Genomic DNA, 17,208 nt, shown 5'->3' on the forward strand with positions numbered 1-17,208 from the left:
GTCCTAAATTATCTTATTTTACAATGTACAGGTGTGCCAGTTTAATAAATACTTTAAATCCATTTTCTTGTTTACATCTTCTTTTAGTTGTTGTTTTTAATCTTCTGAAGTTTACAGCAGGAAATTGGTAATATCAAAAGAGCACTCGTAATAAATTATAAAATTTTCCTGAGGCAAGCAAAATCCATGGCTGCCATTTATTCTTCTTGGATGTATCCTGCAGTTTAGCCCTATCTGGATTTTCTACTATAATGTGTGACTTAGGTTCTAAAACTAAAGCCAAAAAAAAGAACTTAAAAGTGCAAGGGGATTTATTCAAAGCCCAGTTTTGGATTAGCTTTGAAACACAGCAAGGTGCTAGCAATTAGGAACTGTGACTCTGGAATGGGATGTAAGTGCTGCTTAAAATTTCCCTCTAAGAATCAAGATATTAAAGCCATTTATAGTTTTTGAATATCATCCAAATCTTTGTTGTTTTTCTTCAGACTACAGAGAATTAAAGAAATTACAGAGTATAATAATCTAGGGAATTGTGCTTTTATTAAGTTATTGTACTATGTGATCTTTAGTAAAACAAGTTGTCTAATTTCAGGTGTTGCTATCTACACTGGCATGGAAACTAAGATGGCATTAAATTACCAGGCAAAGTCACAGAAACGATCTGCTGTAGAAAAGTAAAATTTCTAATTTTTATATTGGGTGTGGAAAACTGCATGGCTGAATGGTGAATAAAAGGGTTGGGGGGTTTTTTTGTTGTTTTTTTCTGAAAGTGTATGTTTTATTGCTTTAAATTAAAAAAGAGGTAGAAGGACTTACAATTTGGGGGGTTTTATTTATAATATCTTGCTAATAAAATCACATAATGCCATATAAATGAGGTTCTTAATACTGAATTATATAAATGTTCAGTGTTTTTAAAAAGCCACCTTAATGTAATGCTCTACCTTTTTAAGATATGATGTGTTTTGCTGTTCCAGAAGACTTTCTTTCACTGATTGGAGTACACCTACTAACAGTTTTCCAAGATGATGTGCTTCAATATCCTAACATTCCTTTTCATTGCCATTAAGACTTGAATTCAGTAAAAATAACTTATTTGATGCACTTCACTTTGGACTAACTGCAGTAACCCAAAGCCTGTCTGTGGCAGGTTTTCCATGATTTAGCTAAAATTAAAAGTTCCATGCAGGCATATATGATGGGAAAGGAAGGCAGTGCTGTCCTCAAGGAATGAGCTGACATTGGTTGCCTACTTTTTTAAAAATGGAATAATTTTCTAGTCCTACTCTGTTGTCTGAAACCATCAACTCTGATTCAGGTGTCCAACCTTCTGAAAAAAAAAAAAAGATGCCATTCATTAGGCAAGATGTGCTAACCAGCCTTTCTCTTATTCAGTGACTGAGCAATGATGATGTGTCTCCTTCTGCTGTGACTGGTCTATAACCCATGGCTTTTAGTTCATGCCTATCATTAATGAAAATATAATCTTAAATGGGAAGTGTTCTTGCTCTTTTTTTGGTTCCGTCTAGAAAGAGTTAAACCACTACAGCTACATAGCAAAATGTTCTCAATAGATTTATATTTCTGCAGAAGTACTTATGTGAGTGTTTTTATATTGATTCAGAGAAACGATATAAAAAGGTCTGCAGATACAAGCCTGGTCATTCTATTATGATTCCATCTGTGCTATTGTTTTCAACTACTAGGTTTGTTAATGTGTCACACACATTTTGGAAACAGTTATATCAGTTAGCATTTTAAATAGAAAATGGTCCTCAATAATATTTTTCTTCATTGGTAAAACACTGTAGAAAAGTTATTTAACACCATAGCCTTGTTAGGCTTGCAGCAATGTTAGGCTGAAGCACAAGTATAGCATTTTTTAATAAACTCTGCAGGTTATATGCTAATGGAATTTTTTTTTTTTTTTTAGATCTATGAATGTATTTCTTATTGTATACCTCTGTATTCTCATCAGTAAAGCACTAATAAATACTGTCCTGAAGTATGTTTGGCAGAGTGAACCATTTCGTGATGAGCCATGGTATAATCAGAAAACAGAGCCAGAAAGGAAAAGAAATTTGGTATGGAAATAAATCAAAATACCAAAGAAGTTTCAATAAACCCTTAATTTATGAGTCCTACTGAAAAGTATATACAGCCTGCTTACTAACCAATCATAAACTGTTGCTTTTTTTGCTAACACCGTTGATAGATATTCGTAGAAAGCTCATATATTAAATTTTTGCACTTAAGTTGTATGCGTGAATTTAACTGATGAGAAAATGTCTGTTTTAGTATGAAAAGCCTTATGAAAGTGTTTTGGAGTCATTTATATCATTTATGTCCTGTCATTTATGTGAGTTACTGAAGAACTGACCTCTTGCAGAGAGATACAGGACTGAAAGGAATCCCATAACTGTTGGCAATGATGTAACTGATGTGTTCAAAAGAACCCACTGTAGGAGTCTCTGTAAAAATATCCCCCATAAGCTTATTTTCATATAGCTCTGTGGCTCTGTTGTGTGCACCAGAGACCATCAACAGTTGCCAGTGTCCTTACAGGAGCAAGTATATAGTCCAGAGCGGATATTCAGGTGACCCAAAGTAACCCAGCACTAAATCCTCCCAGTCAGACTAGGGGAAAATTTTCTTCTTGACCCTAAATGCATGATGAGCACACACTAGCCAGGCACGTTCTAGTTTTCTCATTACCACCAGAAACACTGTCTCAACCTGCTCAGCAGGTTGGCTGTACCTCCAACAAGTCTCCACCGCTGAAAAAATCAAGCCAGGTTATATACACACATTCTACTTGTATTTGTTAATGAAATGCTGCCTGAAAGTTATGTAATTTGGTAACCCTTGAATCAGTTACTGTAGTTTTATGGTATTTTTCTGGTAATTCGTGAAAGTACTTTTTGTTTTCCTTGTTCTCATACAGGTGTTCACCACTCTTATTAGTTGCTCTAGAACTTTGCAGCAATGATGTGTAATTATACTCTATACCTGTATGTCTGTAAAGAAAAATACAAATTTAAAAGAAGAAATTTTTTTTCTTCTTGCCAAATTAGTTGTGATGTTATAAATCATGAAAGTATAAATTCTGTGCTGAACTGTGAGCTGTGAAAGGTGTTGCTTCCTGTTTGAAAGTTATTAGAAAAAAATAATATGCAAATGTATGTAGCAACCTTTCAGTTTTTGATGGTACGTGAAAAATCAGTATTTTTGTCTTGTTTCTTTGGCAGTTTCTTCGAGCTTTTACAGATTTTCTTGCATTCATGGTTCTCTTCAACTACATTATTCCTGTATCCATGTATGTCACTGTGGAAATGCAGAAATTTCTTGGTTCTTATTTCCTTACATGGGATGAGGAAATGTTTGATGAGGACACAGGTGAAGGACCACTGGTAAACACTTCTGACCTCAATGAAGAGTTGGGACAGGTAAATTTCATCGAATGATAAATTTTTTCAACTGTTTCTACCATCATTTTTTATTTTAAAATTGTCACTTTTTTTTTTTTTTTTTTTTTTTTGGCGCAGCTTGGTGTGCATTTTTTTTAGTGCTGATTAATTTTAAAAATAAAATCCATCTTCTGATTTTCAGAATCAAAAAATCTGATTTCTTAGCCAGTCAAAGTCAATCGTTATCACTGTATTAGTAAAGAATAAACACTTGAGCAAGGTAATGATTTATCTCCATTGACTATAGAGGGAGATTGTATAAGCATCTAGCTTCCTTAGAGTAAAAGTCAGATGGAAGAAACCCCCTTTTTGTCTGGCTAGAGTGACACTAAATCTCCAGACACAAGTTTCATCCAGTAAAATGATTGACTGTCACTCTCATTTTCCAAAAGAAATTCTATGTTTAGTATTCTTCACCTTGACACAGATATGCATTAATATTTTTGAGAAAATATTTAGGATCTCTATTAATTAAAAATGTTTTCTTAGGTTTTCAGATAAATAAATAAGATGGTGTAGTTCCTTATTTTTGTATAGCCAAACTAGTAATTAACATATCTATTTGGGTAACAGTTGGTACCAAGTATTTTTTTATTATGGGAGTTGGCAGTGTCTTCCATAAGATCCTTGTAGAGAAACTGATGAATTATGGGCTGGATGGCTGGACAGCGAGGTGGACTGAAAACTGGCTGAGCGGCCAGGCCCAGAGGGTGCAGGTCAGCGGCGCAAAGTTTAGTGGGAGGCCAGTAAGTAGGGGTGGACACCAGGGGTCAATCCTGGGTCCAGTCCTGACCACCGCTGGTCTGAATGGTACCCTGAGGGCCACCCAGATGGAAAGCAGCTTGTCAGAAAAGGACCCGGGGGTCCTGCTGGCCACCGTGTTGAACGTGAGCCAGCCGTGTGCCCTTACGGCAAATGGTATCCTTGTCTGCATTAGAGTATTGCCAGCGGGTGGAGGTGATTCTTCTTCTCTACTCTGCGCTGGTGAGGCCACACCTGAAGTACTGTGTCCAGTTCTAGGCTCCCCAATGCAAGAGACATGGGCATACTGGAGGGAGTCCAGTGAAGGGGCCGCAGAGGTGGTGAAGGGACTGGAGCATCTCTTGTGTGAGGACAGGCTGAGAGAGCTGGGGCTGTCCAGCCTGGAGAAGGGAAGGTTCAAGGAGGATCTTATCAATGTATATAACTACCTGGAGGGTGGGTGTAAAGAGAACGGAGCCAGGCTCTTTTCAGTGGTGCCAGGTGACAGGACAAGAGGCGGTGGGCACAACCTGAAACAGGAGGGTCCATCTGAACATCAGGGAACACTGTGTTACTGTCATGGTGACGGAGCTGCCCAGGCAGACTGTGGAGTCTCCATTCTTAGAGATAAGCAAAAGCTGTCTGAAATGGTCGTGGGCAACCAGCTCTTGATGGCCCTGCTTGAGCAGGGTGGGTGGACCAGATGACCTCCAGAGGTGCCCTCCAACCTCAACCATTCTGTGATTCTGTTATAAAAAAATAACTTATTACTACTAAATTTAGATGTCATCCCTAGAATGGGACCCTCATCAGTACTTGAAATCATTTGTACCAATCCAATTAACTAAATTTTTCTTCTACATTTTTGAAAGATATTATGTGTCATATTTCTAATGAAGGCTTTGATTGCAAATCCTTACTTGTGGTTGTAGTAGATACTGCCATAGTGATACAGGTGCTTTATTCCTTTTTTCATGTAACAGGTGTTGATCCCAAAGCAGCACAGTGAATGAATAAAAGACCATTGCTTGATAGCATTTTGTATCTTGTATAAATGTATTATAAAACTGAATATAGAAGTTGAGATGAAAGAAATCCATATCAATCCTGTCCACTTTGAAAAAAGTTGAATACATGTATTGTGTCCACAGTTAACAAAACACTGGAAAATTTGGAAACTTGCCTTTTCAGATGAATGAATATTAGAAAAGTCAATCTAGGAGGAAAATTCACATATTTAATAATTTCTCTTATGACCGAGAGTAAAAAATTTGGTTTTTATTCTGTTTGATGCACTTGATAAATGTTGAAGTTTGCTAAACAATCTGATGAACACTGAGTAATTACCTTACTTCCAGTGTTTAACTTTACACAACGCTCTCAGTTTATAAAATATATACATGCAATCTGTATACAATACCTATACCTAATATCCAAAATTGAGTTTGTGCCAATCTAGCTGTTCAAGTTTGGGTCTTATTTTTGTTGTTGTTGTCCTTAAATGCTAGGGCTCATTGTAAAAGATAAAATTAATGAAAAATTCAACACTGAGACAAAAGGAATGATTCTAGGGCAGTAATTGTGCCCATGTGTATAACTGTATGTGACCATTAATCTAGAATTCTCATTTAAACGAACATAATTGTAGTGGGGAATTCTGATACTACCCTAAGGACTGTTCTGACAGTAACTGATCCAACTCCAGGCATGTACGTTAAATAATGATCCCTGGGAAATGGAATTTGTGTGCATTTTGTTTCCATAAATATCTGTCTTGCAGCAAAAAAGACATTAAAAAACAAAAAGGAGCTTGAGAGAGGAGTCAAAAGAGGTGAAACACAGTATTTATATGTGTTATAAGGTAAAGATAGCTTTGCTGATACCCTTGTATAATAAAATCTTTCAGGGCCTACATTTCCATGTAATGTGACTCCCAAAATAAATTGTTATCCTCCTTTTCTGAAAGAGCCTGCATAAGGACCTTTAAAGAGAAGGTGTAACCCAGTAATAATCTCAGTTTTGTTAAGAGACCTTGGAAAATCTCTGTTCATGTTCCTGCTGTTTTTAATTTGTGCTCACTTGCAGATTGAGTATGTCTTCACAGATAAAACAGGAACGTTAACTGAGAACAACATGGAATTTGTAGAATGTTGCATTGAAGGGCATGTTTATGTACCACATGTTATCTGCAATGGCCAAATTCTCCACGATTGTACAGGCATTGATATGATTGATTCTTCTCCAGGAGGAAGTGGAAAGGTATCATGACTCTTTTTAGGTTTTGGGGTTTTACAATGAAACATGAAAATTGAACTGTGCTGACGAAGGGTATATTACAAATATAACATCCTTGAATTTCACTAATCAAAGTAGATAACTGCTGGAAATGCATCACAGCATAGACATTTTCCTTTTCTAGTTTAGAGGAAGATTTAAAGGCTTAGTAGGAAGTTTCCCAACTTACTAAAGCTGTAAAACTGAATTAAATAAAACCCTAAAATATGGAACTTTTTTTGATTAATAACTAAAGAAACGTAATAGCTGGTTTCCATTTAAATTAGCTACAATAGGGAAAGCAAGGGAGGAAACTCCTCAAGGGGAAAAATGAGTGCTCAGTGCAAACACTTCCTTAGTCATCACTGAGTGAAGATGTGGCCAGAGAATGGTGTATGATCAAATTAAATTACTTTTAAATGTGACTTAATATAGCCACATCTGAAATGTGCTACACAAAGCTTTTATGTGCTGTGGCTCTTTTGCTGTGTAAAGCAAAGGTAGTTGAAAGTTAAGGAGAATTCACATGTCAACAAATGGGCAGGATAATCTCATCCAAAGGGCAATATAATTTTAAATATATCCATAGAGTCTCAAATCATACTTTGGCCACTATGGCAAAATACAGCCTCTTAAAATATGTTGGTGTAATTCAGCAGCCTTATGGCTCTCACCCATGGCTCTCATAATGTTGTCCCAAGGTACGCTGTGCTTTTATCTTTGAATTACAATGACACAGTTTGTGTTGAACAGCACAAGATTCAGACACAAAGATATAGGTAGAACACAAACAGATATCCATGAAATAGAAATCTCTTTCTGGTGTCAGAAGCTGTCATTACCAAACCGTCTGAAACTATAGAAGTTGTTGGCTCCAGCTGGCAAAATGCTCACACTCCTATATTTTATATAGCTCTGAGAGGTGTTCAAGCTGAGTAAGAGATTAAAGTCTGTAAAGCCTCTTAACACTTGTGCTGCAGGTGCTGCATCCTTCTGTTTGGACTCAGGGCTCCTAAAATTGTACCTTGACTAGTATTTAATACAGGTTGTTAAAGTTTAAGGAAAAGTTAAAAAAAAAAAAAAAACAACAACCAAAAAAACACAAAACCCAACACTTTATCCACACCAGGGCACTCAGAGGAGGCAAAAGATGCACACTGTCTTCCCTAGGCATCAGCAGCTTGACTTGCATGGCAGTGCTAGGAGTTATTAATCAGTTGTGTGGTTACCACTAGGAAAGAGTTGGCTCCCCTCTAAAGATCAAGCGACCTGTGACACTGCCTTTATCTGGTAATAAATAGTAGTAATTAGTGACATTGCTGTCCTTCCAAATGAAAAGTTTTCAAAGGAGTACCTGAAAGTAATCACACATAATGACAACCATTCTTTTTATTTTTAGGAGAGAGAGGATCTATTTTTCCGAGCTCTTTGTCTTTGCCATACTGTTCAGGTAAAAGATGATGACAGTGTAGATGGCTTAAAGAAAAACCAGCTCTCAAGAAGATCTTGTATATATATTTCATCATCACCTGATGAAGTTGCTTTAGTTGAGGGAATACAGAGGTATGTGTGTAATTAGGTATTATGCTTCTTGAATCTAGGCATCTAATCACTGAAGTTCAAGCTTGTTTTCTGCACAAAAGTCATAATAACAAACATCTAGAAGTGAATATTTTTTTAACATACAGTCATGATTATTCATATTAATAAATAAAAAGTTTGGGTTTTTTCGGAAGATAAGCTCGGTCTTAAATCCTTATGACATGCATAAACTGGATAAATATATATTTATTGTCTTCATTCTCTTGATGTGTGTTTCATTTTACAGACTTGGTTACACCTATCTAAGGCTGAAGGACAATTTTATGGAGATCTTAAATCGGGAAAATAATATAGAGAAGTGAGTGGTTAAAAATATAACAAAGTAGACTGATGAATTTTTAATTCAGAAAAGTCAGAAACGGTACCTTTTAGTAGAAAATAAATGATCTACTAATGTTTATAATTTTAATGGACCCTGTAGTTACATATTTTCACTTAGTCTGTTTGACAGTATATGCAATAAGAAATATTAATATAACAACAGAGGTGTGATGTGGGGTTCATGACGTAACCTAATAGTTCCTAATAGTTTTTGGAACTATGGGTATTTTTCCTTTATTTAGATGATAAAATTTTCTTAGTAGAAAATGGTATGTACCCCATTTGTTGTTCACAATCTGCATAAATTACAGTAATATCTATAGAATAAATTTTTATAGCTGATTCAAAGGAAACTTAAAACAGTTACTGTTTTTTTGTAATTTTCCTTTGACATTTAGAATAATCTTATAGGCTATACTATAAGCAAAATTTTCAGTAACATTTAGGTAGTATATCTGTTTAATGGATTGTACACACTTTCGAAAATGTTACCGTATACTTCTGTAGATGTTTACAGGTTAAGGCTATTGTATATCTGTGTCTTCCTGCATGTGTACTCTGCTAACTACACAGGGGGTCATGGATGCAAATATAGGAACCCTGCTTATTTTTCCCCTTTTTAGAGGAATATGGAGGATTTCTCCCAAAAGTTAGTTCAGACTTGTGGCTCAACTCAAGAACTGGAGTCAGTATGATTTGGTGATTTATGCAAGTACTATAATTAGGAGTTTTCTTCAAAATGCATCACAGTTTGTAGACCAAGGCCTGATCCAGCTCCTTGTTAGCCTGTTGTAACTTGTAATGAAATAAACACTGTGGCCTTGCACAGGTTTCAATCCCAGGCTGTTGTAAGGACTGAGAACTGAATGGTCTAATTAAGTAAGCAGATCTATTTTATAAGCAAAATATTAACAGAGACGAATCTTGAAGAGATTGGGATTAATGATGGGGATGCTTATGTTTGTGCTGGAAAAAGGGCGGCTCTCTTACGTAAAAGGAAATAGGTAAGAGAGTAAATGATACAAGTATATGAGCTGATGAATTACACAGAAACAGCACAACAGGAGCTTGTGTTCATTTTTCTGACTAGAAGGGGAAAGGAACATGGGATAAAATCAAATCATAAAAACCATGGCAAATATAAAAACAGTAGGAAGAAATGTTTTTTCACTTGAGTAACTTGTCAGTCAACACTTCAGCAAGATTCATTAAATTAGGTGGGCACTTTTGGGAGATGGGAATAGTCAAAATTAGAAAAATATTAGAGACTTCTGTGTAAACACCTACGCGTTTCAAGCTAAGGCTTGAAATACCTAAGGCTATGCCTAGGTATTACAGGTATGAATTTACTTACTTTATAAGCAGTATAGTGCTCTACTGCATGATTTCTAGTCTTCTGCTTGCTTGAATTATATTATCTATGCATCCAGAGATACTTATGAACATCATGCAAACAATTCTGTTTCAAGTACTTAGGAGCTGTGAGAGTCCCCTATTTATTATTTGTAACCTGCTGTTTCATTCTGTAGTAGTTCCTTATTCCATAGTACTCAACATAATTTTCCATGCTAGAAGTCGTGTTTTAATTGATATGCTTGAAGTCGTAATAACCAGTTTAGGGATCCGGAAAAGCAGAGTTGTTTAAAAAATACTCTGTTTCTGTTCCAGGTTTGAATTATTAGAAGTTTTGAGTTTTGATTCTGTGAGACGGCGAATGAGTGTAATTGTTAAATCTTCAACAGGTAGGGATGTCACATTCTGTTTCTTCTTAGATGTTTTTGTTTCACTTGAATTAGTTCAGGTTTATCAAAGAGTTGAGCATTAATCACAGTTTATGTGCCTTTCTTTGTAAAAAAGGGGACCAGGTACCAGCATGAGTGCAAATGTTATAAAAAAGTTGGAAGAAATCTTTTTGAAGAGTTAGTAATTTCGATGTTTTTTGAAGAAAGATATATTTAGCCATTTTGAATTCCATATGCTGTCTCTTTTAGGTGATATATTTCTGTTTTGTAAGGGAGCAGATTCTTCCATATTTCCTAGAGTTAAAGAAGGCAAAATTGACCAAGTACGATCCAGAGTTGAACGCAATGCTGTGGTAAGATTCCATTTTCTTGATCTGTTCATGTAAGTATAAAAGAAAGAATTAAGTGTTCTGACCTCCTGCTTTCATATGGTAATAGATTTATCTTCCCAGGCACTGAGATTATTGTATGCCAAAGCACACGTAGGCTGTATGAGTAGCAGTCTGTGTTAGTCCCTTATTTGAATCTGCTCTCCATCTCATCTTCCAAATGACAGTTGTGATGAAATATTAGTGCATTAGGTATGCACAATTGTATGTCAGACCAGAGGTCATCAATTAGCTTTTTAGTATGGCACGGTGGTGATTTGAAGTAACTTCTGAATGAAAGAAAAGTGAAAAACTTCATTGAAAATCTCATCCCTGCTTTCAGTCCCCAGCCTTAGCAATTGTGATTTACTGACTTTGATTGCCTTACAAGCTCTTAAAAGAAAAAAAATCCATTAGAGCACAGTGTAGCAACAAATGCGCTTCTAATGGGGAAACAGTGCAGTGACCATCCTTATACTTACATTTTTGCGTGCTAAAAATGAGCTATGAACTCCCTGATCACCTTTAAAAGAAATTCAGAACTTGAGTTTACCTAAAAGGTAGTATTTGGAGTTGTAAGATACTGGATTTTGCTCTGTCCAAAAATACGCAGATTCCTTTATAGTGGAATATGACTGCCAGTCTTATAAATAGGATAAAATTTGCTGGCATCCAGTACTCAAACTGAAAACAAAGTGTTATTACAGGTACGTGGAAAAATACCTACAGTGTTACCTGCCTCTGTTTTGAAGGGAAACTTTAAACTCTGCCAAAGTGCTTTGCTAAGCTTTACTATATGAACAGTTACATGATAATTACAAGTGAAGGAAACTAATGAAACTGAAAGAAGTAATTGCATATCATATCCATCCAGTGTCTGTCAGGGGAGAAATCCAGACCAACAGCTATTTCTTCATCCTGGATAATTGGAAATAGAGCTGGCTCCTAAGTACAGAAACTTCTGAAAGAAGATCCAGACAGCCACCTGGCACCTGCCCTTATCAATAGCAAGTGTCAGGGAGCTTTTTGAATCCTTCTCCTTCATGGATTGGTAATAAGTAACTATAGAAAGACCTACTGGATTAAAGTTTATGAAGACAGTGTGCCATGGTTAAATGGTGGTGTGAGAGGCAATCACACCATCCAAAAGTCTGATCCAGTCTGAAACACCCACAGCTAAATTCTAGTTTTCACTCGACTGAAATGGCACAGTTGGATTTTCACTTTCAACACTCTGTGATGCTTTTTCCCTGCCCCTGTCTCTACTGCAACACAGCATCAAAATCAGACTCTGCAGAGCTATTATTTATAGTATTGTTATTTATTCTGACTCATCCTGTCTAATTATACATATAGAGAAGGAAACATTTACCTTGACTCTCCTTTCCCTGGTTATCTTATACATCCAGTTGGGTGGCTGAGCTGTTTCTCTCCTGGAGGACTGAGATTTGTCCCTCAGGTTGTAACTGCTCCCAGGGCAGCACAGAATCAGGCTGACACATATTCTAGTCTAGACTATACTGTACTAGTCTATACTGTACTCTGCTTACTTCACTATGAAAGTGAGTAATGGGACTCCTCATGTTAATAGTAAAATCATTCAAATTTTTCAAATATTCTAGCAAATGCACCAGCAAGAAGTCTAAGCAGAGTTTTCTAAGAGGCATTTTGTTTCTTTTGATTACGTTCTATAGGAAGGACTGCGAACATTGTGCGTTGCATATAAAAAGCTGACAGCAGAAGAATATAGCAATGCACAGAAGCTGCTTCAGAACGCAAAGTTAGCCCTCCAGGACCGGGAGAAGAAATTGGCAGAAGTGTATGAGAAGATAGAAAGAGATTTTATTTTACTCGGTGCTACAGCTGTTGAAGATCGGTTAGTAGATTTATCAGTTTCTTTTGTTTCGTGATGTTACTAAAGTATTTGAAGACTCCCTTGTAACTTTTTCTGGATTAGAGATTTATTTGAATCAATTCTATACCCTTAGCTTACTAAAGTTACACATGGTAACTTTATAATTTAGTAAACTACTAACAAGAGGTAAGTGTACAAAAATCAGCATATTCAAGTATATTTGCATGCAGTTCATGTATTACATTATTGAACAAATTGTAGGGAAAAGTTTTGGAGGAAGGAACTACAAAATGGGTATTGAGGAAATAAAGGAAAAAATTTTAGGTCTTAAAGAAATTCCAAAACTATCTGTTAAAACTGGGAGGTGACTTTAATAACTCAGCAGTATTTCACTGTTTGATGTCATTAGCTGAAAGCACTGAAAATGTTTTAATTGAAGTACTTGTCTGGGAAATGAAGCATCTTGTCTTTTAGGCTATATAAATGAAAGATGAAACTCTGAGAACTTTGAAAGTGTCAAACCTAATTATTTATAATGTACTACTCCCTTAAACATTTTTAGATTCACACCTTGGGGAAAATTCTTAGGTCTGATAACTTTTATTGAAATTTTTTATTTGGTCATGGAAACCTTTCAATAAGGACCTCTGATTTTCTTATTTTCAAGCAATCTCTCAATGTATGTTGTCAATTGACTTTCACAGACTACAAGAAAAAGCTGCTGACACTATTGAAGCACTCCAGAAAGCTGGAATTAAAGTTTGGGTTCTGACGGGAGACAAAATGGAGACTGCTGCAGCTACTTGCTATGCTTGCAAACTCTTCCGGAGAAATACCCAAATACTTGAGCTAACCACAAAGAAAATAGAGGAACAGAGTTTACATGATGTGCTTTTTGACCTAAGCAAAACTGTCCTAAGACACAATGGCAGCTTAACCAGGGATACTTTCTCAGGGTAAGGAAAAAGTTGAATTTTCAAGTAAGGAATGGGCTTCTGTGCATTTCATAAAAAATTAAATGATTGATTGATTACCTTAAGAGCAACAACATACTATATTTCAATTTCTGTTGTTAAAGAATCAATTATTGTATGGCAATTAAGTATAAGATTGTTCCACATAAGTTTAGATTTTCACAGTCATGGTTCTTTTATCTTTCTTCTGGTACTGCTTTAATTCTTGAAAGAAAAGTCACAACTGATGTTGTAATTACATATTTTTCCACTGCAAAAAATATTTATTATTGAAAAAAAAATTTGTAAAGCAAAACACAGTTTCTGACTTTTAAAAAGGAAGCAGATATGATCTATCCCTCTAATCAGAGTTAGCATGTGATGTGACTTTCTTGATAAGACGAAGGCCACAGAGAGCAGCAATATGTGGCCCTCTTTCTAGGGAATATTATGCTACATTTTCAGGCAGGTGACAGGCAACAGCATAATAGCAAATCTTCTGATGTGCATAAAAATACTTAAGGTGCCCTAAATTAGAAAGAAATCATTGACTTAAGTGTATTTTGAATATACGTAGAAGGATATTTATCATGTGTACAGAAGTGAAACATAACATGGCATAAGAAAACAGGTATAATGTAAATTATGCCTCATACAGGTAGTAAATTGGGCTACTTATTTGAATCATCGTAGCTGGTACACATTACTTGCTCCTTTTTTCCACTGTAAAAACCTAAGAATTGGATTCTAAAACAAGTTTATCATCTTAAGATGTTTAGAAAGGAGGTTACTGGTCTTCCGGACATAATGGCACGTTTTCTTGTTAATATGGAACCAGCGAGCATGTACATTTTCTATGCATTTGTAATAAGTTTGTAGTAAGGGAACAACAAGCTAACAAGCATTTATGATATTATTTTAGCAGAGAGTTTCTATAACTATTAGCCTTACAGCTTGAAACTCTGGGCCAGAGCATTTTTCTTAGCTCTCCTTACACTTTAAACCCCATTGGTCTAATCAAGAACACTTGTATATTCAGTTAAATAAATCATATTACTCTGTGTCATCTGTACCACATTAAGTCCCACGGGTCTTACAAGGTGTGTTTAAACATGTTTGTTTAACTTTTTGTGCACTTACAATTTTCTAGACATTAAAGACTCATCAGAATTTTTTGTCTTTGGCTAGAGTTGGGGAATGTGCTAACATAGTAGTAGCAGCATTCTGCCTTGATATTCAAATTCAGGCTGAAAATCTTTCACTATAATACATCAAACATTCAGTACATTGCCAGAGCTTCGTAATAGTACATTTTTGGTTGATAGAATTGTATACTAATGGTGTTGCCCTATTTGTGCCAGTGGTAACAAAGTGCTGAAAAGATCTGTGAACTGTTATTAAATACAGTTTACAGGACTTTATGGTATTAGTGAGAAATTGCTTAGGTTCTGGTAGTAAAGGTGGAGATGCTTAAGATACATTAATATTAATAAATATGGTGTTTTCCTCATAAACACTGATTCTGGTGAAACCATGTTTGTTGAAAACCCACGCACAGTAGTATAATTGTGGAGCACTGAAACTAGAGCACAAATAAACCCTAATTATGTCTATGCAACCCTGACTGCTGAGCTGGAGCCTGGGACTGCTGTGTAACGCAGGCAAATGCAAGGGTGCTCTGAAATAACCCGTTTGGATGCTGCAGAAAACCGCTCTTTTAGTCTTCCCCCATGGTTCAGTGTATGTTATTGTGATAAACCATGCTTCCTGCAACCACGGTTACAGTTCTAAAAATGCCCAAATTATTACAGGTATAACAGTAATAGATTAATATCGATAATAATATATCGTAATATTATCGATAATGTATATAATTATATTTTCATATTATACTTACAGGTATACCTGTATCAGACTTAGCCACCACACCAAATATAAAAGTAGATGGTGGCCTTATCTCTTCAGGCCAACAAGTCTCTTTTAAGCATTTCTCTCAAAGCATGGTTTACTTCCTTAACTGTAGACCCTTGGGAAAAAAAAAAAAAAAATATTTTCCTCATCAAAGTAGATTTCAGAGTACCAAAGGTGTTACCTTTAACTCTTTTTTCCTATCTTATGGGATGTGCCACAGAATTAACTTTATTCCTGCAACTCAGTTTACCTCACTACAGTTCTTGGAGCCCTTTCAAACCAAACTGAAAGGTCTTTAATTATACACTAGTTCTCACTGGGGAAGTCACTGAGATACCAGATTTCTGTCTTTGAACTGGTGAAGCACTGAATATTTTCAGCATAATCTAGGATTTTAAAATATCATAAATAGCAGTCCAATGCAAGGAATTTCCGTTAGAAGTATATTAATTTTGCAGTATTCCGTATTCATTATTTTTTCATTAATCAATTTCCACAGAAGAACTATTACCAAATTTAAAATATGTCTGAGAATTTTACAGTGACTCTTGGTTTATATTTTATCCCTGAACAGACTTTCAACTGATATGCAAGATTATGGTTTAATTATTGATGGAGCAGCATTATCATTAATAATGAAACCAAGACAAGATGGGAGCTCTGGTAACTACAGAGAGCTCTTTCTTGAAATTTGCAGGAACTGCAGTGCAGTGTTATGCTGTCGAATGGCACCTCTGCAAAAAGCACAGGTTTGTATTTCATAACTGCTTGTTAGCTGTGCACATATGTAAATATTGAAAGTTAATATTCTGTATAACTTATTATGATAACTTAAAATGCTACCACTCGCTTTTGTATCTTCTAAAATGAAAAAAAAAAAAAAACAAAACAACCAAACCAAACAAAAAAAAATGGGGAGAGGAGAATTTCCAGTGGCAAGCAATTTAGATAATAGTATGCTAAAATGGCACCCAGCTGTGCACCTGAATTTGATTTATGTACATATTGTGCAAATTTTATGGTTGGTACATGCTGATAAATGAACATATTTAATGAACTGAACTAATTGCTTCCTTTTTAACCTAACAAGATTTGAATAGTTTGCTATCTGTTGATACTACAAGAACCTGCATTATTTATTACTGTAGAGTGATATTCCTTCTCTATTTTTACACATAAGTGGGAAGCCAAGAAAGAAGAATCCAGACAGAAAAATGTGTGCGTTATCATTTTTAAGTACTTCTTGACTGTTGTATACTAGTTTGTATCAAGTAAAAATACATTCTTCCATTACTGGAACATCTCAATATAGCTGAAGAACTTTTAAAGGAAACAAACACTGGCATATGCACTTCTTTTTTCCTTTCAGTCATGTCTTTTTCTTAGTGCTCAGGTACAGTGTATGTAGCTCTTACTAATTTTAACAAATATATTTAGCCAGTCCTTTTAATTGTCTGGAAGTTTGTAGAAGTTTTTAGTTGCAGCTGACCTGGTACCAAATTTACAGAGGCGATCATTTCTAATGGAGAGATTTGAGGTAAAATTTTTGGACAGTTTGTATGCCAATCTTTTCTTAAATAATAAGAAAAAATTTCAGCACAGTTAAGGAAGCAGAATCTTTCAATCTTTAGTTTCAGGATTTCTTGTATGCTCTGTATCAGGAACCCTTTAAATTTGTTAGTGCACTTACACAGCATGAAGCAATCTCAACATCTTCCTTTCTTCTGCTCTTCCTTCCTCCTGTCTATCTCTCAAAATAGTCTAAAAGTATTTGAAAAATGTTATTTTATATTTGGACCAAATACTTTTAATATGAAGAAACTACTGTAACCTTTATGCATAGTAGTTGCTTTCGGTAATACTGGTTTTGCGTCCCTACAGAATTTCTTATATAACTGTGTTGGTCATTTTTAATTAATCATACACTCATGCAAAATAAGCAAACCATTAAACAGAAGAGTTTTTAACACTATT

General features: G+C 35.5%; 1 protein-coding gene across 8 annotated transcripts in view; it reads left to right on the forward strand.

Moving 5' to 3' along the window:
* ATP11A (ATPase phospholipid transporting 11A) overlaps positions 1–17,208 on the forward strand; it is a 132,859-nt gene that overhangs the window by 90,952 nt on the left and 24,699 nt on the right. For all 8 annotated transcript variants that reach the window (XR_006166779.1, XM_042805956.1, XM_042805957.1 and 5 more), the window contains 11 exons: positions 593–674; positions 1,934–2,084; positions 3,249–3,446; positions 6,294–6,467; positions 7,882–8,045; positions 8,311–8,382; positions 10,074–10,147; positions 10,397–10,500; positions 12,210–12,391; positions 13,075–13,326; positions 15,809–15,983. Coding sequence is in view for 7 of the 8 variants with exons in the window: in XM_042805956.1 (XP_042661890.1) it covers positions 593–674; positions 1,934–2,084; positions 3,249–3,446; positions 6,294–6,467; positions 7,882–8,045; positions 8,311–8,382; positions 10,074–10,147; positions 10,397–10,500; positions 12,210–12,391; positions 13,075–13,326; positions 15,809–15,983 (1,628 nt within the window). In the remaining variant the exon portion in view is untranslated. The remainder of the gene's footprint in view (positions 1–592; positions 675–1,933; positions 2,085–3,248; positions 3,447–6,293; positions 6,468–7,881; positions 8,046–8,310; positions 8,383–10,073; positions 10,148–10,396; positions 10,501–12,209; positions 12,392–13,074; positions 13,327–15,808; positions 15,984–17,208) is intronic.

The sequence above is a fragment of the Tyto alba genome, unplaced genomic scaffold (assembly GCF_018691265.1).
Source record: "Tyto alba isolate M040663 unplaced genomic scaffold, T.alba_DEE_v4.0 Super-Scaffold_45, whole genome shotgun sequence".
Lineage (NCBI taxonomy): Eukaryota > Metazoa > Chordata > Aves > Strigiformes > Tytonidae > Tyto > Tyto alba.